Source organism: Ciona robusta, chromosome 6 (assembly GCF_009617815.1).
Source record: "Ciona robusta chromosome 6, ASM961781v2".
Taxonomy (NCBI): Eukaryota; Metazoa; Chordata; class Ascidiacea; order Phlebobranchia; family Cionidae; genus Ciona; species Ciona robusta.
In genome coordinates, this window is record NC_143240.1 from 3590680 (window position 1) to 3613104 (window position 22425).

General features: G+C 35.9%; 4 protein-coding genes and 1 long non-coding RNA gene across 6 annotated transcripts; 2 read left to right on the plus strand and 3 right to left on the minus strand.

The window, feature by feature from the left end:
- Positions 1-322: 322 nt before the first annotated feature.
- LOC149735046 (leucine-rich repeat transmembrane protein FLRT2-like) lies at positions 323-7663 on the plus strand. The gene has a single exon (XM_089879769.1). It carries the CDS (start codon positions 5328-5330, stop codon positions 7245-7247), a length of 1920 nt encoding a protein of 639 aa, XP_089735895.1. The 5' UTR covers positions 323-5327; the 3' UTR covers positions 7248-7663.
- Positions 7664-9187: 1524 nt separating this feature from the next.
- On the minus strand, positions 9188-14182 carry LOC149735047 (uncharacterized). 2 transcript variants are annotated; one of them, XR_016385175.1, is made up of 3 exons: positions 14051-14182; positions 9414-9549; positions 9188-9281 (listed from the first exon to the last, which is right to left on the minus strand). It is a non-coding gene; the product is annotated as an uncharacterized LOC149735047 (long non-coding RNA). The 2 variants fall into 2 exon arrangements; XR_016385176.1 differs by having other exon boundaries at positions 9188-9284.
- On the plus strand, positions 10267-13222 carry LOC149735048 (ras-related protein Rab-8B-like). Its single transcript, XM_089879844.1, has 8 exons — positions 10267-10576; positions 10738-10798; positions 11249-11309; positions 11374-11451; positions 11586-11675; positions 11920-11985; positions 12355-12405; positions 12705-13222. The coding sequence occupies exons 1-8, from the start codon at positions 10441-10443 to the stop codon at positions 12795-12797; spliced, it is 636 nt and encodes a 211-aa protein (XP_089735970.1). The 5' UTR covers positions 10267-10440; the 3' UTR covers positions 12798-13222.
- Positions 14183-14263: 81 nt separating the features above from the next.
- On the minus strand, positions 14264-16349 carry LOC149735049 (uncharacterized). Its single transcript, XM_089879840.1, has one exon. The coding sequence runs from the start codon at positions 15804-15806 to the stop codon at positions 15096-15098; it is 711 nt and encodes a 236-aa protein (XP_089735966.1). The 5' UTR covers positions 15807-16349; the 3' UTR covers positions 14264-15095.
- A 137-nt stretch (positions 16350-16486) lies between these two features.
- LOC149735050 (SMAD family member 3-like) lies at positions 16487-22392 on the minus strand. The gene is made up of 10 exons (XM_089879797.1): positions 21286-22392; positions 21047-21103; positions 20585-20763; positions 20216-20359; positions 19790-19885; positions 19494-19538; positions 18876-19088; positions 18456-18593; positions 17916-18060; positions 16487-17588 (listed from the first exon to the last, which is right to left on the minus strand). The coding sequence occupies exons 1-10, from the start codon at positions 21483-21485 to the stop codon at positions 17465-17467; spliced, it is 1341 nt and encodes a 446-aa protein (XP_089735923.1). The 5' UTR covers positions 21486-22392; the 3' UTR covers positions 16487-17464.
- Between the last annotated feature and the right edge of the window lie 33 nt (positions 22393-22425).

Below are 22425 nucleotides of genomic sequence, written 5' to 3' on the forward strand. Positions count from 1 at the left end.
AGGCTGTATTCATTTCCTTATCAGCGAAAAGTTTATCTAAAAGTCCTACACAGGTGGTTCCACCGCACTTTACGAAACGTTTCAGGACACTACTTGAGTGCTTTCTGGCCGCTTTAAAGTAAAAATGTTTGTTTAGAAACTTGTGGCGCTCGCATATGCCCAAATGACGTGTTCAGTTCGCTATATAGACCATAAGCGGATTTGTTGTAACTAAGAGTATTAGAACTTATGGGAGTATTACTGTGCAACTGTGGCGAGGTATTATTGCAGTAAGGTTCACGGCTAGTTTAGAAGGCTAGTTCAAGGCGATGTGTTGCATTTTTGTTTGAAAACAATAACAAACACCCACGGTGTGTTTAAGGTAGAACAGGTTTTAGATGTCGTGTCAAAAGCAAGGTTTCTGGGTTCGCGAAATGAATTTCAACAGCAAGTCAGTACAGAACAAGTTATTTTACCGGATTGAAAGGACCTACACAAGCTTAATATAGTATGCTCAAAGGAATTCAGCAAGTTTTTAGATATAGTAGGTTGGGGTAAGATGGACACCTTTAGCGCATAATATCCCGTATTTCCTAAGCGTGTTTTTAACAATTAGACAACGGTCTTTTGAGTCGTGAGGATACGGTTTTATAATTATTTGAATGTTTTTTGTTTACTACCAAATGGAACAATAAATAGTGAAAACATGGACCATGTTTCCATGAACCTACTATAGAAATAGCAAAATATAGGTAATTTAAGGTGGTACGAGTTTCTAAGTCAGTTTCAGAAAAAAAAGGAAGCCGTTCTAACCGCAAACGAACGGAAGCACTTAAAATACCAAAGTAAGAAACAGAATATCCAAAACCAAATAGAAAAGTAAGATTTTAATAACTGTTTTGAGTCAAAATATGATCATAGATTCAACAATATAAAAACGTCAATCAAACTGGATTAATTCAATCTCCGTCCTCCACCATTGTGGGTGTAAGAAAGCATTATTCATTCGAACCGAGGCCCATACAAGTTAGCTAGACCCGAACGTGACAAAGGGCTTATGAACGTATTCTGTTATTTTTATAGCAAGTATATATCGGCGTATGACAATACGATTGAAATGCGCCTTTCACGAGAAACGGTACGCAACGAAAACATATTGTGTGGCGTAGATTAATTAAATTCACGAGATTTTTGCGAAACTGTCATACGATATGATGCGTTTAGTTTTAAACAGATAGTGTTATATGATATAACGTATTGTCGATTTGTGCTTAATTTTGTCTTTTGTTTCGTGTTTCCAGTTACATTTATACACGTGGTAACTCTAACTCATAAGCGGGCACGAGGTGCAAGAAACATAACAGTGGTATAACAATTGACGTTGCACCGCCACACAAAGGACGGATATAGGTTACATTCAGTCATTTCATTTCTGCGTTATAACGACTGTCGTTGCCCCGCCACACGACTACGGATAAGTTACATCCATTTATTCATTTAATACGGATTGTCCAGCAATACCATTGTGTCATCACAATTAATTTCTTATGACGCGCATGCGATCTGTCTAATAAGGAAGTGACCCCTATTGAGCAGTTGTGACGACACGTGTTGGATTTGGTAGGAAGCGAAATATCGATAATATCTACATTTGGGTTGTTTGGACAGTTGGATTTAAGTACTGTGGGGCAAGATGGGCAGAAGTTAATATCCCATGTTTGCCCCATTTCTTGATCGTGTTTTTAACAATTAATGACGTTTTAGAGGCGTGAATATATAGTACCATGGGGTACGATGGGTACCGTTAGCAAATAACATCCCATATTTCCTGATCGTGATTTAACAATTAACAACGCTCTTAGGGTCGTTAGATAATACAGTATATAATTTTGAAAATTATTCTTTGTTTACTAAATCGGGATAAAAGAGAATGAAAAGCATGAACCGGCCTACCCTGAACTATAAAATAGCTCTGGGTTTTGACAGCGAATCAGGATACCGGAATTTTTAATCGATTTTAGCGAGAAATCGTTCGGGAGTTGTCTTTTACATTCCCAGGGACATAATCAACGTTTATCACGTCACAAACGGTCCCTATGATGTCATAAAGCTGCGTGGTACATCTGGAATATAGCAGAGTGCCGCTGTGAGCGCTGAGCGGCGCTAATTGGTGGATAGAGCTACTTAATTCCCGGAGGTCGCCCATTTGCCCGCTATGTCTTACGCAGTGTGGTAACGGATACGAAACAGGAGTTTATACACTGCGCTACGGACCGTCATTAGTCTGAGACTAAACGACGATTTTTTTTGACGACTTGGAATTTTTGTTGTGCTCTTACGTATTCTCTGCTCTATTCGAGCAGGATATTTATGCACTACGTTACATACTGCATTTGCTGGAGTTCTATTCTATATGGACGAGGTTCTACACCTACATCCTGTTACGCAGTGGGACCTGGGATTTAGGCCAGAATTGGCCCATTACCCCCAAAAGTATAAAATTAAAACCAAATTTCGATGTAATGTTGCGTAATTCGTGCTCTGTCGCCCCGTGTGGTTAAGTTTTGGCCTCGTTTTCGTTTGCTTACAAGCAATTGGCGTCTTCGTGTTGCTTTTATGGTGGCAATAATGGAGCAATACCTTGGGCGGCATTTGCCCTGGGATTACGTCGAATTATTTGCCATGTGTTCGAGAAACGAAAAGAATTTCAATGGACAAGTGGAAGACGGTTTGAAATATCGATCGACTTAAAATTCTGTGGCGACGAAATTCCTATAAGGACGTGGGGTGACGTTTTTTAAGAGTCGTTGGCGCGAAACTAAATGCTTTGACCCTTCTGTCTTAAACAGACTGAATGTTATGGCCCTCTGTTCGCTCTTTACCTGTTCAAATACGATTACTACAGACTGGACGTGTACCTTATGAGCACAGGGACACGGATAGGCGCATGGGGTCCTGTCAAGGTGCACGAATTACAACAAAGGCGACCGAACTTCGAGACAGGAGCGCTAAACAAACTTTTGGCATGGCGAAAGTCGGCCGTTGTTGAAATGGGGTTACTTGAACAGGCTGGTCGTTTAGAATGAGGAGGGAGAGGGAAAGAGAATGAAAGAGAACAGCGCGGAGGAGAATAAAAGAAACAAAGAAAGGATTATAGGAGCGTGCGTGCCAGCATGACTAATTAAAGTGCGAATAAAGGAAGAAATGCGGGTAGTTCTTATATCACGGTCGTGTCAGTCTTAAGCATTCATGGTCGTAGCATCTGAATTCATTATGTAGCATGGCAGCCAGCTGCAAATGTCATGACTTAGTGTAGTCAATATAAATGCAGGACAGCCAAGAGATGTATGGTTTGACAGCCAAGAGATGTATGGTTTGAAAATGTACAGCCGGCGTTCTTATATGCAATAGCAACAAAACATGGAGTCGGTTGGGGTAAGACGGTTCAGGTTTTCAATCGCTTTTAACGCGCCATTTGGTAGTAAACAAAGAATATTTACAGAATTATATAACCGTACCCTCACCACTCTCAAGAAGCGTTGTTAATTGTCTAAAATACGATGAGGAAAATGGGATATTATGTTCTATAACGGTGGCTATCTTTACCCACAGTACTATATATGCAGAAACGAAGCTAGAAGTGGATTTTTATCATGTTAAACACAGTGTGCGTTACAGTCAACCAGGTTTAAGTTTACCAACAGTTGTTTATGCGTTGTAGTCGAATTAAACAAGCAAAAGGTAAATCCGAACACGATGTTATATTTGAAATCAATCCTAAAACGTCAATAGTACAGACTTGAGGCCAATAGGCTGAAACAAGTCCGTTTTCGTGTTTTGATTCTATTAACATTAAAATAATCGGCGAAATGTATCATGTTATGCCAAGCTCATATTACCAACATGAAAGTTGTACACAACTTAAGATAAACATAATAGTTAAGTGAACTGCTGCTAATTTAAACTTTACAAAATACATTTCCTTGCGTAGTTTTAACCGTAGCGTGTTTTAAGACTGTCGTTTTGTTGCTAATTTGCCATTTGATATTCGCTATCTTATTCTAAAAGATAGATAAACAATTATGAAACATAAACTGCAACACACATATACTTGTGTTGGAGTTAAGACCGAAGTGGGTTAATATATAATAACTCCCAAAATATATTTTTAATTCCTATGAACATCTTATGCAGTTGAACACCAGAGCATATGATCGATTTTTAGGCGCTGTAACTTGAAATAACACGCTGGCTTAGTGGCAGAATATAGATTATCGCTATGGGATAGAATAAGCTAATCAATGTAGGATGAAAGCACGTCGTGTATGAAAATATTAAAGACAGAATATATATAGCGATTTCTAACAGTACGAGCACATAGAACTAGCAAACCTGTGTTTTTAAGCGTGCATTCATAATACAGTAGGGCATTAATATATAAAACGTATAGACTGGAATAAAAACGGAACCGGCTACATATATACATGTATTTATGTACAGTACGGTGGGGGAAGATGGGACACTTTTAGCACATATCCAAATATCCTGGTCATGTTTTTAACAATAAACAACGGTCTCTAGGGGTCGTGGAGATACGGTTTTATAATTCTTTAAATGTTCTTTGTTTACTACCAAATGAGATTAAAAAAATGAATAAGAAGGTGTCCCATCTTCCCCCACCCTACTATATAGCTGTTTCATTTATTCTGTTGCAATTATGCACGAGTGGTTTTATGCGCGAACGGATTATATAAAATCGGTAAAAGAGGGGAAGCGCTCGATTAATGTAAAATAAGACAGCTGTGGAAAGCAATTAGTACAAAGCCTAATGTAGTAGGTTGGGGTAAGATGGTTTTCATTCCATTTTATCTCATTTGGTGGTAAAACGAAGAGTATTTACAGTAATATACCCGAATCCTCACGACTCCCATAGACCGTTAGTAATTGTTAAAAACACCATTAGGAAATATGGGATATTATGTGCTAACGGTATTCATCTTACCCCCCAGTACTATATATTCACGCCTCTAAAAACGTATAACAGGCAACCTATACCTATCTATGTATAGTAGGTTGGGGATTGGTGATAGCGGAAAGGCCGATTACTATTTCCGTTAAAAAAAGGCCGATTACTATTTCCGTTAAAGCTCAAGACGGAGAAGCTCCTAGCTTCGTTTAAACCGATTATATGCAAAAGTAATTTCACTTTATCCAGGCGCTAATCGGCTTTGCAAAATTTTAAAATTAAGTGGAAAACTGCCTCGGATTACTAAACTTATTTCTTTTGATTTTCAGATCTCTGATAGCGTAGATAAAAAATATTTAATTTCTGAACTGAAACATACACTATGATCAAGCGTTTGTGCTTCATTGTTGTATTGACAATGCACTTTGTGACGTCACTGGGGTGCCCGCGAGTCTGCAGATGCGACGAAAGGCGAAAGATGGTCAATTGTAACGAAAGAGACTTAAACTTTGTGCCGCATGGTATTCCAACGAACACAAAAGTCTTGTATCTACAACACAACAACATCGGGAACAGCCCAAGTCTTGAACAAAACCTCTCGAAATTGAAAGTCTTGGAAAAGCTTTATATTTACAGCAACAAAATCACGTCTTTCCCGGCAAATTTACCGAGCAGTTTAGTCTACGTGTCTTTGCGTCAAAACAACATTAAATTTATCGGAAAAACGGCTTTGAGAGGACTTAGCAACCTACGGGAGTTACATTTGGATTCGAACAACATTACAATTGAAGGGCTATCAGAAGACGCATTTTCACCTGCGGTCAATCTACAGGAGCTTATATTCACTCAAAACAGTTTGACGCACCTCCCATCCGGGTTACCTAGAAGTTTGATAAGTCTCCGTGTCGCTAACAACCGTATTAGTGACGTCACAGCTGCGTCATTAAGCAGTCTTAGCAAGCTGATCGTTTTAGACTTCAGCAACAATGAGTTGAACGACGCTTCATTCGAGGATGGGAGTCTAAAACAGCTGGAGAACTTACGTACAATAGACCTCAGTGGCAACCATATTACTAACATCCCTACCCAGCTGCCGGGTAATATCACAAACTTATTGTTATCCCGGAACAAAATCCAGTATATCTTCGCAGCCAAAAGCGAACCCGGCGAAATACCGATACGAGGCGATTTACAGTCATTTCCTCGGCTAAAGAAACTGGATTTATCGTCAAACCAGTTGCACAGCGTTGAAAAGGGCGCGTTTACGAACCTGCCTTCTGCAATATCGGTCGAGTTGCATGGAAACCCTTGGCGTTGCGACTGCAACCTACAATACTTAAAGCGCTGGATGACGTATACAACATCCGTTGTACGAAGTAGCGAAGGCAACACACGATGCGCGACACCCGCGATTTTCAGTGATGTCACAGTCAACAGTTTAGATCTAGAAGCGCTTCGTTGCACGCATAGTTCATACGCGTTTAATGTACTTGACGTAACTCCGGACAGCGTCACAATCGAGTATGACGTCATCAGCGCGGAGGAGCCGCCGTACGTCACCTTCTCTATTATGTACGGAACAATGCTGTGCAATGGATGTTCTATACCGCATGATAATACTAAAGGAAAGCATCCAACTGCTGCCATGTGGATGGGCGAATACACTATAATAGAACTGAACTCTGAAAATAAGAGAATCGAAAATTTGACTCCAAACACCACGTACGCTATGTGTATAGTGACTTCCTACCAACATCCAGACCAAATCGGTGTGGAGCAGTGCCAAGACGTCACGACCTACGTCATACCTACGTTTCCGACGATTTTAGAAGATAGAAGTTTTCCAATGTGGGCGTACATAGCGGCCGGGTGCGGGTTCGTTTTACTCTTAGCGCTCGCTATTACAGTGTACATATTATGGAAACGAAGGATCAAAAACCGACTGATCGAAGCACGAAGATATAGACAACAAATACCACAACATTACTTACCCCAGTTCATGGTGGCAAGGGAACCGGGTTTGGCGCCTTTGACCCCCAACTCGTACACTGGCAAGCCATTACCATTACAAAACGCTAACAACGAGTTTGATGTAACTTTGATGGTACGACAGGACGTTAATTTATCTCGTAGAAGCGACAGTTGTTACAGTGACAGTCACGATGAGTCAGTCGTGACCAACCATACTAGTGGTACAGCGCGCTCCAATCGTTGTGAACAGAACTTGACTGGCAACCAAAGCGAATCTTTATTACCAAGTAATAATTCGCCTCATTTACACGACTCTGGGCTTTTCGTTTAGTTTTCTTTTTTACTTCTTTTGCATTTTTTTCTATTTTGCTTCTGTTTTTACGCTTTCGCCATCGCTTATTGCATGTCTTTTAAACTTTCGCGTATTTTTACATTTTTCTGTTTAAAAAGTTCATTCCAGATTTAGCCGCTTATTGTTACACGGCTTAGCTTTGAAAGTTTTGTAAACCGTTTACGATTTGCAGTAAAATGTTCTTAACAAAACTTACACAACTTCCATTCCACAAAAATTACATTATAATATATAGTAAGCTCTTAAAATCAAATTTAGTTGACTTTGCCAAACACTATTTTTAAAAAACACTAAACAATATTGTCATTTTCATGAGATATGTTTTCGAGATTTTTTCTGGCTGGACCAGATGTGTATTGCTTTTTCAATTCTTTAAATAAACTACAACGACAAAATCTGGTGTTTTTTTTATAAAGTTGTGCTAAATATGATAATTACAACAAAAATAGACTTTCCTACATCAAGGCTACGAAACACAGACAAATGTTAAAATCAAAGTCTAATCAATAGTTACCGTACATCGTGCAGAAGACGTGCGATTAAAACCGCAGCACAAAACTAAAGTCCGAACTAAAACTGCACCAAATATGTTTATAGTAGGATGGGGAAAGATGGTCCCTCACGGTCAAAATATTTGGATATTATGTGCTAAAGGTGTCCCATCTTCCCTCATCCTACTATATCGGTATCGCATATTTTAGTAATAGACTGTACGTACGTTAACTGAAAGCGAGTTAGTGTGATCGGGTAACTCGCTGGTTAAAATTAACGACTATATGTCTACATACGTGCTAGCTGTAAATAATGATTAAGAACATAAATGTACAATAATCAAATTATAGCCCGATTTCAGCAACTCTCATAATAGGCTTGCGTAGTTTTCCCGAATATCGTAACTTTACATCGCGGCTTACTCTGTAGCCCTTGGAGTGGCAAAACAAAATATTTTCACTAACCGCTCGATGTCGCGCTATAACGTATGAAAGTAATCGAAACTACGGTTCGTGATTAAATGCTAAAAAAGCTGTGTAACAAACAGGTATAATATGCTTGGCACCAACAGTATATAGACACACAGCTTAAATGACTCTAATAGTCGGACATTTTATGCGGTATGGGATATTCGTATATACCAAGCAATTTGAAAACCTTCTGGGTGTCAAAACGACTGTCGTTTCATAATAATGTTATTGTTTAGCATGTTCCATTTAACACCATACAATAGTATTACTATGTATAACAAACAGATCCTTACACGCAGTTTAAGTTCAATTATAGACTCCGCTTTGACGTTACTTTCCGTTTTTTTTTCGGTTTTGCTGAATAGTACTACCCATTTCGTTACCGTAACTGAATAGATATATTAATAACGCGCTATATAAACATAGGATTACCAAAAGATATACACGACTACAGCATACGCTTATATACATTCACGCATTAGGATTACCAAAAGATATACACGACTACAGCATACGCTTATATACATTCACGCATAATAAGTATTACCATACCTTTGTTCCAGATTTACTTCTTAATCTTCAGTTGTCCATTTGTCTTGAGAACTTTCTGCAGGGCAGGTTCTACGTCGTTGTGAGATTGGAGGTCTGCTGCGCGGTTCGTTTCTGTAGTAACACAACAACGTGAGGGCTATGCAATGCCGTGTAATAACACGTTAAACAAAGTTATAAAACTGTTGGGGGGTCTCCTTAGGGTGGGGGATGGGTCACCCTTTCATTCTATTTTCTTCTTCCATTTGGAAGTGAACAATGAACAATCAAAGAATTATTAAACCGTATTCCCACGACTCCCATATAGAGCACTGTTAATTTTTTCAGTATACTTGGATATGTGCTTAAGGTGTCCTATCTCCCCCCACTTACCATACTTATACATTTGTGCATAAGTAATGGATATACCTTTGTCTCATATTAGCATCTTATTCTTCTTCTGGCTGGCCACATCTCAGCGGTTACTTAAATTCGCATTCAACGTCGTAGTAATATTGAAGATCTGCTTCAGGTTTCGTTTCGCCAACAGAGAAAACGACGAAAAAGTTATATAATAATGTTATGTATAATAACACGCGCTAGATAAAGTTGCACACCGTATACTATATTCATACATCATGGATAATTGGTATACCTTTGTGCCATGTCTCACATTAACTTCTTAATCTTTCAGAAGGTGCCCATTGCATTGCAAAAGATTGCGCAATTCTTGTTCCTCTTGGTTGCAAGATTGGTCCACGTGGTCGACTTGTAGTAGTATTGCTTCTTTCCTTCGGAATAAATCTTGTTACTAATGCCAGTACAAGCGAAATGTATTCAAAGTACAGCGCCAAATTTAAAACGCCTTTTTCTCCTGCACGCCTTTAGTTGTGCCTAAAGTACAACTTTGCTTGCGCGCGTTGATTGGCTAGAATTTTTTGATTTCGCAATCCACTACGTCATACACCGTGTCAAGTTGGTTAGAGCGCTTTCCTATGGCGGAGGGCTGAAAGGTTCGAATCTCGGCGAGGGTGCGACCTGTCAATTGCTCTAACCCAGTGGTAAATGATGTTTTCTCCGATTACATACACAAACTTAATCAACCATACGAAAATGAAAGCAAATCTGGTTGATATGCGTAAATGCGGACATGAGCTGTATGAAATAGAACACCCGTGTTGTAATACCAAACTTTAGCCCGCCACGCGGAGGATAAGAGGACATTTATTCATTTCTAATTAGATGAACACACAAAACGATATTCCATCTGATATTAACTTGCACCTGCTATTTTAAATATGTTCCCAACATAAATTAAGTTTTGAATCGTGTAAAATATACCAACGCAAATCAGTATTTTCGGTTCGTTTGTTTTTCTGTTAAGTTTTGCTAAACTTTTTTGTCGAAACAACCAAGCCAAATGTCTTAGTTTTAAAACTTTAATTAAACAATATTTACCTTTATTATAACAAATATTATAAGAATTTAAGGTTTTAAACTTAATTTAAAATTACAGATGACCGGATAGTAACTTTAAGTACCCAAAACTTTCTTTAAACTTGTAAAAACATCTTTTAAACGGATTTGAAACCACTATACGGAAAAGTTCAACTTTGGCAAAAAAACTGCAAGTTTTAAGACCTATTCTGTTGGAATAGACATTTTAGTTGGATAGAACTGAAATGGCGGCCAGCGGTGGGAAAACGTATGACTACCTGTTCAAGTTATTGCTTATTGGTGACAGTGGAGTTGGAAAAACCTGCGTTTTGTTTCGTTTTTCAGAAGACCACTTCAATTCAACGTTTATTTCCACCATAGGTAAATTTACATTTGTATTTATTCTACTCTTATATGTGCTATGAAGATATAGGCCAGAGTTGGCCCATTACCTCAAATTTACAGCTAACTTTTAAGGGACCACAAAATGCTAAAATTCAAGTTCGTATTTTTTTGTATTAAAGTTTTTAATTTTTTAACAGGCATTGATTTCAAAATAAGGACAATAGACTTGGATGGAAAGAAAGTCAAACTTCAAATATGGTATGTGGAAACTTGTTTATACTTTTGCAAAAATAGACAGTCTTCAGAAGCTGCACAATCGATTATGTGGATGCTAAATTTTTGAAGATGCCACTCAATTAAGGTTACAATGCAGAAAATCTTCCCTAATTATCTTAATAGTTTAAATCAATGTGGAAATGGCTATACTTTTATGTTTATGTGATTTTTTTGCCACAAATCACTAATGTATGAAAGCATTTGACTTTGTGGATGTGGAATTTTGATAATGTTTGCCAATTAATGTTACATCAGAAAAACTTTTGTCAATGTGCTTGATGGTTTTAATTCATGTAAAGTTTTTTGTATTAACAGGATCTGGCCAAGAACTGCCATATTGTGCAGAATAAATGATAAAATAAACCATTTACCTCTTTAAAAGATGCATTTAAAATTATTAAATCTTTAGAAAGTAATTGCATTTATAAACAGGGATACTGCAGGGCAGGAAAGATTTCGAACAATTACTACTGCATATTATAGAGGGGCGATGGTGAGTTTAAAACAATGTTTATGTAGTACAGTACACATGAATTAATATATTGTTGTATTTTCAGGGCATTATGCTTGTGTATGACATCACAAATGATAAGTCATTTGAAAATATAAAGAACTGGATTAGAAACATTGAAGAGGTATATTAGACTTTATTAGTGGTACATAAATTAGTATTAGGTCAGTCATGTTTCTGTTACAATTACAAAAAATGTAGATTCTTTGACTTTGTATATTATGCTAATTGCTAAACAATTTATTTTTATATATCCAGCATGCATCTTCTGACGTTGAAAAGATGATTTTAGGAAATAAATGCGACATGAACGATAAACGAACTGTTTCTAAAGAAAGAGGGGAAAGGGTAAGAAACACAGTTATACGATATATAGGGCCTATATTACATTGCTTTATAATTTTGATAGTGTATTTGATGCTATTTCAACCAGCTATTACTTAGGTATGGTTTTCTGAACAAGATTTTGTGGCCAAAACATGGTGTTACTTATTTAGCCATTGTGTTAATGTAAGGCCAAACTATTTGTATTGTTAAACTTCATACTTACCTGTTCAGTGTTAAACTATATATAATATTGTATTCTTTTTAGCTTGCTATTGAATATGGGATTAAATTTATGGAAACAAGCGCTAAGCAGAGTCTTAATGTGGAAGAGGTAAGTTAATAATCTAAAATATTCCTATATGGGCAAAGTCCAACAGTGTGGTATGTCGTAATTTAAAATATTGCTGTATTGCTATGTATGTTGTTTGCTTTTCTATTTTATTGCATGTATTATACTCGATAAAGGCTAAGGCATTTCTATACTATTTCATTTTCAACATGGTATGTCATGGGTCATGGGATGTAGGCTTGTGGCCAAAATAGTGACAGTATTTTAACAGCTCATTCAGAACTTCAGTTGTTACCACCATACCCAGGATACCCTCCAGTACATTGTGTTTGTAATAGTATTTTATTGCAGGCAATATTGTGTTGTTAAATAACTTTATTGCCTTTTTATTACCTTGTGTTTTTGTTCTAGGCGTTTTTTACTTTAGCAAGAGATATCAAGGCGAAGATGGATAACAAAATGGTAAATTGTGTTTCTGTAAAACTAAATAATGTAGCTTGTTTATGTGGTGTATATAAAATAGCATGTTGTGTCTTGTGTGTTTATTTATCCTCACATGTCGGGGCAATGGCAGTCTTTATAACATGGGTGTTCTGTTTCATACATCTCGTGCCTGCTTACAAGTTACCATGTATGCGTATAACATTATGTATTTGTTTAGTTTCTTATACTTGTGTGTGGGTAATTGATAATAATTTACTGCTAAGTGTTGCTCTCATATCTATGATTGTGATGTCATAATCCTGTTTATTACATCACAGGCGGATTCTTCCCACCCTAACATGACAACCATTCATGTTAAATCCAGCGATAAAAAAAGTGGATTTTTCAACCGATTTTGCGCAATTTTGTGATACAGTAGAACAGAGCTATAACGTAAAGGCAATGCTTCAGCTATGAGATTATAAGCCATCTTGGTGTAGGACTCTTCTTGTCAAAATATGGACCATACTGCAATATTTTATCATAGGTTTCGTACAATTAGTGATGTTTTGATGTTATAACAACTTAAATAAGCATTGATATGCTTTTACAAAACCTGGTAAAACCCTGCTACAAAGTTATTTGTCATCTTTAAATTTTGTAATAAGCCTAAAATTGGCTGTAAAGCAAAATTCTGTTGCATGAGCACCTCTGCGGTACATTACATATACACCGCAATTCTATATTTCTCATTCATTTTTTCCATTTCTGATCTTGTACATAAAAAAGATTTAAAACATTTTTATTTTACTTAAGTTCACATTGAACTGAAAGAATAAATGTATCTACACATTTACTAATTGCGTTTAAAACTGGTGAGGTCTTTACCTAAAAATACCTTTATTTATTGTAATATTATTTGGTATGGGACTAGGTCCTTGAAGGCAAGGCACCCAAACTTCTGTTTGCCCCCAACCCCTTTTAATCTCCTAATATTCGCTCGTCCTTAATATTTATATGCAGTACTGGAAAATCGGTATACTCTCAGCAACCCCCAGTTTTTAAGGCCAATCTACTAAAACAAAGGAAATATCAGCCAAAACTTAATTATAGGGACCCAAAAGATATAAACAAATATTTTAATTGTCCTGTAAAATGACATGTGCAGAGTGGCTAGTAACAACAAAGTGCTATGTCTTAACCCCTATTACCCCAACGCCCAACTAAGTAGCCTAACGCCTTTGATTGCTAAATATATTTAAAATACTTTTGCCTCGCGTATGTATTTTTTTGCCCATTACAACAAAACGTAAAAAATACTACACCAAATCTTTACATAAAACCAATAAACCTAAGTATTATTACCAGCTTAACTTATTATTTTAAATTTTTGCAACTGTTTAGTCTTAAATTTTTAATCAATTTTCTGTTACATTTTAGTCATCTTGACATTCATATTTTTGGCAAATACTGGTAAAATTTTGGTTAAAATGCCATAACAGTATTCTATTTAACTTTGGTATACAGACGAATGGCGTTTGCATTTTAGGTCAAATGGCATATCATTTTAATAGTTTCTGATAAAAAATGTAACATAACCTATCCTGACAATCTTTGATACAGCATAAAATATATAGCGCTAAATGTATTCGCATTTCATGCTGAAAATAAATAAAAATATTACTTGTCATTGTGAACTCTTAGGTGGCTGTCTTTTGCTGTTTGTTTACAAAACCGAAATGAGCTTGTTTTTGAAGTTGGGAAATCCATGCTTTCTACTACTTTCTGGTGTGAACTCGTGTTTGTGGGGTTTCTGCGAATCACTTGGAATTATCATGTTTCTTAGTAGTTTTAACATTGGTTCAGAACACCAGTTAGTCAGATATGTGACTTTAACTTTCTGCAAAACAAATAATTCTATTGTTAATTAAAACAACCGTCAAATGTAAACATACAGTGATAGTAGGTGTGAAGTTATATAGAATGTTAGAAACAGAGGTGACTAGCGACATAATATGTAGAACCACAGATTCACACTTTGAATGGGTTCACTCTGCTGTAAGGTGTCTATACAAAACAAGCAGAGCCAAAGTATATTTCATTCACCACATTAATCAATGAGGTTCCCTATGTTTGACAACTATGATTGTAACTGCATTTTAACAATGTCACCCCAGATTTTACCTTGCTGTTAGGTGTCTATACTAAACAGGCAGAGCCAAAGTATATTTCATTCACCACATTAATTAAGGGTAGTTATAACATAGGTGTTCTGTTTCACACACCTTGTGCCTTTACAAGTTGCCACATATGGCACAGCACCAGACGAATTTACTACACAGTGTTGCAATTTAAGTTGTTAATAGCTTAAAATCATAACAGTACAATTAAGGCAATCACAATTTTAGCTTGCAGTCATAACACTTATAAATCATAACAGAATAGAACCCAAAAACACTAAGATCACAAACACATTTATGAATTTTAGCATTCTTTTTGGCATCAGAATCAGTTTAGGAATGACAAAGTAAGTTAGGAATAATAAAGTAAAAGACTTAAATGGGCTTTCGGGTGTTGGGGTAATGGGCCAAACCTGGTCTTAATAAAAAGGTCCTTCGTCCTTGACAAGGACCTTACCTCAAAAAATAGAATGAGAATAGTGACACTCGGGCTTGGGAAGCATAAAAGTTAGAAATCTTTTAGCTTAAGTCACACTTCTAGTTAGTGACTCACACTTCCAACTTAGGTTTCTTAACACATTTATGACTCTTAAGGTGGCTTCGTCTTGCAAAAGCTTTTTTGCACAATTCACAAATATGAGATCTATCTCTATAGTGTAGTTTGAGATGAGTTACCATGGCACCATGTAATGAAAACGGCCTTTCACAGACTTCACATTTAAAAGGTTTTTCTCCAGTGTGAACTCGCTTATGTACTAACCAATTATATTTTTGTTTAAATCCTTTATCACATATAACACATTTAAAGGGCTTTAATTCACTGTGGATCATAACGTGTCTTTTTAAATTACAGTTACGTTGAAAAAACTTCCCACATGTTTCACATTCGAATTTTTTTTCATCAAAGTGAATAGGTATGTGTATCCTTAGATGGTTCTTCAGTTTGAATGACTTGTCACATATGTTACATGTGTAAGGTCTTTCACCAGTATGAACTCGTTCATGCAGTTTAAAAACTGAATTACAACGAAATGTTTTTTGACAAATCAGGCACAAAAACGGCTTCTTATCAATATGAACTCTGTTGTGGTTTTTCAATTTTTTTAAAGACGGATAGATTTTGTGACAAACATCACATTTGAATTCCGTGTGTGTCTTCAGATGAAAAACAAGATAAGAATAACGTTTAAAGTTCTTGTTACAGACGAGACAGCTTGTGTCCCTCCTTTTAATGTCTTTTTTTAACTTTCTTGCACCCATTTTCAAATAACTTCCATGAATGTATTTGATGACAGTTGTTCAAACTCACATTTGTACTCCAATTGTTGTTTCTCCTGGACTTTATGGAAAGCACACGAAAGCAGCAATTCTTGAAAGGTAATATCAGTTTTAGTTTACAGTTTCAAATACAAACTAGCACCTACTATGAGTGTCTTACCAAAACCTGGAGTAAAAACAGCAAAATTGTCAGCACTTTTACCTGTACAGTGCAACTCAACTTAATTATGTGAACGTTAACGGTATTTGCTATGAACTACACGTGTTTGCAACAGTTAAACGAAAACTGTCACTTATAAAACTTGTCTGGTTTTAAAGCTGTAACTTAAAGGTACTGTTACTGTATATTACGCTACCTACACTTAGTAAAGAATTATTGAGCTGCCATTGTGCCTTTTAAAGCAACTAAATTAGGTCCTACAGCACGTTGCAGTCAAAACATGATTCCGTGTTGTTTTTGTACAAACCCAAACGATCTATTTGACAAGAGAGCCTGGCTCCAATGAACGGGCACGTATCATTATAAAACACTTGTAAATGCTCATTGCAAAACGTATAAAAAACTATTTAATCGCGTAATACAGCATGTGTGTATCTTTAACTTGACACTAAGCACAAGGTGTTTAAATATGCGGCAACACTAGCTGTTCACATTAAGGGTCTTGTATAGCGCACAAATGCTTTATTTACAACTTTTCAATGGCACAGTAAAAACAAAAGCAAGTATATAAACAATCTGTTAACCAGTTTAACGTCAATTAAAAGCTACTTTTTTATTTTAAGTACAGGTTATGAGGGATTTATTGGAAAATTAGCTATTTCTTGAAAGTTTTAGACTTGGACATATGGTAAGACAATGATTTTACAAACAAAAACGAATTTATAGTTACATAATGTACATTGTGAATTTAGCAGTAATGGCACTATTGATATTCTTATGACACAAAACGAATGATTATCTCTTATCTGAACTTTATCGTGTAAAAAGTGCAATGAAAAAAAGGGCGGCACAAACGTGGCAGTTTATAAAAACTGCACACAATAGGTAACATGGGTACCCCCTATTTACAATTCAGTCACAAAAATACCAGCATGCTAAAAAGTTCTGTGTCAAAAATCGTCTTGTTAATGCAGAATTTCATTACAAGAAAATAAACAGAAAAAATAATGAAAAGTGCTCTAACTAAAAAGTAATTTTTGGTAGGTCATATTTTAAATTACTTGCTTAAAATTTGATTTTTTTTGGAGGTTTATTTATAATAATTTGTGGTTTTTAAAAGTGTTCCAATCTAACAATGTTGAAAAATGTTCCACTTTTTAAATTATTTTGTGATTTGAATAAATATCTTAGAAAAGCAATTTAAAATAAAATATCTGGTTATTCTGAATGGAAATAGATTTTCGAATATTGTGGTTTTGGAGGTCAATTAAAATTTAAAGCACTTCCAATCAAATCAATATAAAAATTAAATTTTTAGTAGTAAACATAAAATATTTTGCGCTGTGGTGGTTTTAGGGTAGAAATACAATTGCAAGTGTGGGTATGGTTTTGGTTACAATAGTGGGTACATGAAATTTGGTGAAGCAAAAAACGAGACAGAGCACTGTACTATGATGGGTAGGGTAGTGGCATATTGGGTTTAAGATATGGATGAACATGGGATTACAGGAGAACCCATTTGAGTAAGGACTTTATCTAACCATTGTAGGGGTCCATTAAGATGCAGTTCAATCCAGCATGGTGTAGCAGTTACTGTTTGACGCCTGTTCAGAGTTTTGGTGTTTTAAATTTCTATTACTGAATATGGTTTTGAACCAAAATAAAGGGAATTTTTGTTCTATACATGCTGCTATGTTTGTATTTCAAGATTATTGAAGTAATTTAAAGATGAATGAATGTGACTTTTATATTTTCACACAACGGGGCAACGGTAGTCGTTATAACATTAGCGATTTGTTTCATGTTTGTGTCACATAGTATGTTTGTGCTAAAACTAACCAGAAAATAGCTAGAAAAAAGACAAAACTTGAATAAAGTATTCCTGATAATAGCCTATACCATGACTAACCAAGCTAGTATTAAGTTCATACCTGTACTCTGCACCCCATCCTTTGACAAAACTCATACGAATGGTACACATTCTTGTAAGTTGGTACACAGCTTCAAACCCCTGGTTTACAAGCTGGGACAACAAAGCAGCAAACTCTTGGTTGTTAAATATCTTCAAATTACAACCTGCAGGAAAGTGCTGCATGTTATAATGAGCAACGAAATGGATTTTCAATTTTAGTGTCATTGGCATCATGTTTGTTTAAAATTTTACATGAACTTGGTGTGACATTGTTCAAATACAGTTACATTACACTCATAATCGTCAAACTAAAGAAACTTCATAGAAAGGTACAGTAGGGTTCATATAACAGTATAAAACATTTCTAAAATGCAGTTAAACCTATAGCCGTCAAACAAAAGAAATAGGCTTGTAACAGCTGGGGTGTTAAAACAGATAATATCAACCAGGCAACCCTAATGTTTTTAACCTGCAAGGTAAAAGCTGTTTATGCCTAAAAGTTGGGGTATTAAAACATCTGACATCACCTTAGACACCCTTGATGTTATGTCTGTTTTACCTGGTGGTATTTTAACAACAGTAGCTGGATGCCATCCATATCTATTGTTACAGTTAGGACTTTGTACAAAGATAGAACTTTCACCAAGACACTCAGCAAACACTTCTCCACCAATGTAATACAAACGTACACCTTTGCCTAATAAGTAGAATATGCATTGGTATTTCTGATATATTTGATTGGAAGCCTTCAAAGTGCAGTTGTATTATATTATTCCCAAAATATAAGAAACACAAATAGTGTTTTATCTGAATACTCTTACAGTGATGCCAGCTACTTTTATCCCGAGCTTTAAAAAATACATAAAGAAAAAGACCAAAAAAACTTCAAAACATACAACAAAGATCAAAAACAGCATAAAAAAAAAAGTTAAAATAGCTGAAAAACAACCTGAAAAGACTAAAAACACCACTCACTCACCAACGTGCCTCCTTGTCAATTCAATTTGTTGGTTTCTGTTAATATTAGAAAGCAAGCCGAGACAGAATCGCTCAGAATTCGAAGGATCAGTGAAGCCATCCACTGTTAAAGAAGGTTGGGAAGCGTGGAATGTTTCGCCTACTCGAAGATTCATCTCATAGTAAGATATGGAACACCAGAATGGCGGCTCACAGTATGCTACTGGTTGGGCATCTGTTTGGGTAAAAGGAGTTGGGTTGACTGTTATAACACAATCTACCCTATATGGGTAAGGACACAACAACACAAGAAATGCTACTGGTTGGACATGAGAGCAGTCCTAATGATTAAGTAATAACACATTTTATTCTATATGGCTGAGACCCATCAGCGAAACTGTTTTTAAGAACCTACAGTAACACTCACTTGGAGAAAAAAGCTTTTATTTTGACAGCATCTCCATAAGTGTTCTATTAATATTCTATACAGCTTTGGTCCCATACCAAGGCTGAGAAGACTTGTGATTTAGGCCAGAATTTTTCCAATATTTCAACACCCAAAATTAGTAGTAGCTATACATACTAGGCCAAAGATCTAGACATGTAAAGCCACATAAGATAACATGTAGACCACACTTACCAAGCAAAGACCGCGATATTGTTGTCTGGTAGTTCATCTCGGTTTCTGTAAGAAAATACGATGTAAACTATCTTTTTGAAGGCATATAAGCAGGCAACTAGATCTTGGGTCACCACACCTAAAAGCCACCACAAAAATAGGCACCAAACATGGGGTGTAACCTCATAAAATAATATAACACTTCTTCAGAAGGATTTACAATTTTTTAGTTAGCTTCAGTGGCTTTTGTACGTTAAGGGTCATATTATAGAGTACAGTCAGTACAGTCAGTACAGTACAGATGTTGGTTAAATTACCTGAGTTATACGCTGGTGGGTGAGGACTGTTTGTAGCACTATGGTCATGGTCGGTTGCTTCACTGTCCTCACTCATATATCCTGGTGGAGGGGTTTCTATGATAAAAAAGCATGTTTTTATTTATTTTTTTAGAAGAAATGAGTCTAACTTATTTATACCAGCATGGCAACTTGAGAAGCTAACACTTGTGTTCTGTTTTATACACCTCTATGTGGATGATTGTTTTTATGTATGGTTGTCAAATTGAACAATTTATTAGTAAATAGTGACCACTGGGTTGGAGCATTTAAAGTGTCTTGCGCAAGGAAACACAAGCTCCCAATGGTAGCAGCGATAAGCCTTGAACCTACTACCCTCTTAGTTCGGCCAGTGTGCGGTTTTAAGTACAGTATAGGCCATTTTTTCGATTCAAACAATGATCTTACCAGCAATTCCAAAGCTTTGCGGTTTCAAACCATCAACATAGGTTGCGTTTTTAGGTATAGAGTTTCCCTCCAAGTTAATTGCTTGCAGTTGGTCCCTACTTGGAATTGGCTCAGTTGATTTTGGGACCAGAACAGGCGGCAGCGCTGTGCGAGGAAACGTCTTTGATTAAACTCTTATCAAACGGTTTATTATACAAACCCATATTGGTTTGGTAATGTGAAAAACCAACACAAAACAGTGCAAACCACATATCAGCTCTGTACATAATGTATTCTATATGTCAGTGATTCGAAGATTTAGGCTATTGCAAAACTCTGTAAATACTTAAAACTAAACCAACTAACAAATTGCAATACAGCTCTATATACCTGGTGTTTCAATCTTGTTATAATGGTAAGGTTGAATGCAAATCTCAGACATGTTCTTCTCATATCCATGGCTGCATGCTGATAACGACTGCAGCTCGACAGCGGACTTGAGGTGCGGCCACCTCCAAAACCTGCAAGCCCACACGTGGGGTAAAACGGGAGAGTTTGTGTTGATTGTCCTGGAAATATGGGACAATTAAAAGATTAAGATTTTGAATATATATATCATTTATAATATCCATACTTTAAAACAACCTATAAATAGATATATTTTAAAGTTAAAAACTAAGTTTAAATTAAAAAAAAACAGGATTAAATATTAAATTTGTTTCACTTCATCAGTTTTCAATAAAATTTAGAGAAAAACAGGAAGGTATATATATATATGACAAGTTTAGAATATACAGGAAAACCTGAACTAGAAAGTTACAGCAATATAATTATATGTCATGTATAACTTACTCTCCGGTAGAAGTTGTGATAACATCTGGCTGATTCATCATAGCTCGCCATTCCATTCTAAAGTAGGAATTGCATTTAAAAACTAATAAAATTATATCTACAGTCAGAGATATGCTGCCTAAAACATAATACGTGAACACTGTAGAAGCTAATGTTGTTTGCTATTTGTAGGTTTAATTTGCGTCCCAATCAATATAGATTGTACTCGCACATTTTCCAATTACTATTCACGCTCTTACCTTGAAACAGTTACACATTTTGTGGCTTGTGTCTGGTGTTTAATCGCGCTTTCTAAATCTTCCAAAGTCTTGTCTTTTTTAAACTTTTTAATTAAAACCTTTAGAAACTTTTCTGCTTTTTCCTTCTCCTGGTAATCCAATTCCAATTTCTTTTCCCCAAGCAGACGCTTCATAGTTTGATTTCCCGCAATTGAAAACATTGTTTAGCCAAACAAACAGCTCAGTAATAATAAATTTTAATCATCAAAACAACGAAACAGAAAATCACGCATATAGGTGTCTGAATGCATAGGTAATACCGGTAAAATTCATAAATATGCACAGTAAACATTTATACACAACATTCTAAAAACAGTAATACAGTTTTCAAAGTCAATTTTTACAAACGTTTGGTTTTGTTTTGACATTGTTTCATCGTGCATTGCAATTAATTTAATACAAGGCATGAATAACCTGCACGAATTCTAAAACAAATTTAAACGATTGTATTTTACTGAACAGAAGCAATTACGACGCAAAAGTCCATATATCTGAGCCATTTACTGCAAAACAACCTGAAAGAGTAACTCAACAAAACAACGTTGAGCAAGAAATTCTCAAAACAATTCCCCTGAAATTTATTAATAGGATTTCTATTTTACCCCTATCGCGTATAAAAATATATACATTTTGAACACCTAAATCCAAACAAATCACAAAAAAAAGGTGAAATAAAAGTCTGTATGTTATGAGTAAGTATATTTATAATGAAAACTATATAAAACAAAGGATTTTTAACCCTGTACCCAACTATAGGCATACGTGACAAACGTAGTATTTCTTACAACACGCATTACAAATTACCCATCACGTCATTTTTACTTCCGTGACAAATAAGGATATTGTGCACTCTTCATTACCGGTCGGTCAAACCGTGCAATAGCAAATAATACTAAGCTAAATTTACACGCTATCGCGATTTCTGATTACGTTGTGGATACATTTTACAGGTCGTGTCTTTACGCACTTTTCTTCCAGTTTCATCATAGTATACTATGGTTTCATGGTAACTTGTTAAATTTTAACACACCACAATGCGAGTTCACCATATATTGAGCGCAACAGCCACACTTTTTTAACTGGAACTCCTTCCAATACTTA

Excerpts from the sequence above, each read along its gene's own strand:
- LOC149735049 (XM_089879840.1), bottom strand. The coding sequence starts at position 15,806 with ATGGGTGCAAGAAAGTTAAAAAAAGACATTAAAAGGAGGGACACAAGC.
- LOC149735046 (XM_089879769.1), top strand. The coding sequence starts at position 5,328 with ATGATCAAGCGTTTGTGCTTCATTGTTGTATTGACAATGCACTTTGTG.
- LOC149735050 (XM_089879797.1), bottom strand. The coding sequence starts at position 21,485 with ATGTTTTCAATTGCGGGAAATCAAACTATGAAGCGTCTGCTTGGGGAA. Across the intron at positions 18,594-18,875 it reads ATTGACAAGGAGGCACGTTG|GCAAAGGTGTACGTTTGTAT; the intron begins GTGAGTGAGTGG and ends TCTACTTATTAG. Across the intron at positions 18,061-18,455 it reads TGTTGTTAAAATACCACCAG|GTTGTAATTTGAAGATATTT; the intron begins GTAAAACAGACA and ends ACTTTCCTGCAG.
- LOC149735048 (XM_089879844.1), top strand. The coding sequence starts at position 10,441 with ATGGCGGCCAGCGGTGGGAAAACGTATGACTACCTGTTCAAGTTATTG. Across the intron at positions 11,310-11,373 it reads CATATTATAGAGGGGCGATG|GGCATTATGCTTGTGTATGA; the intron begins GTGAGTTTAAAA and ends TTGTATTTTCAG. Across the intron at positions 11,452-11,585 it reads GGATTAGAAACATTGAAGAG|CATGCATCTTCTGACGTTGA; the intron begins GTATATTAGACT and ends TTATATATCCAG.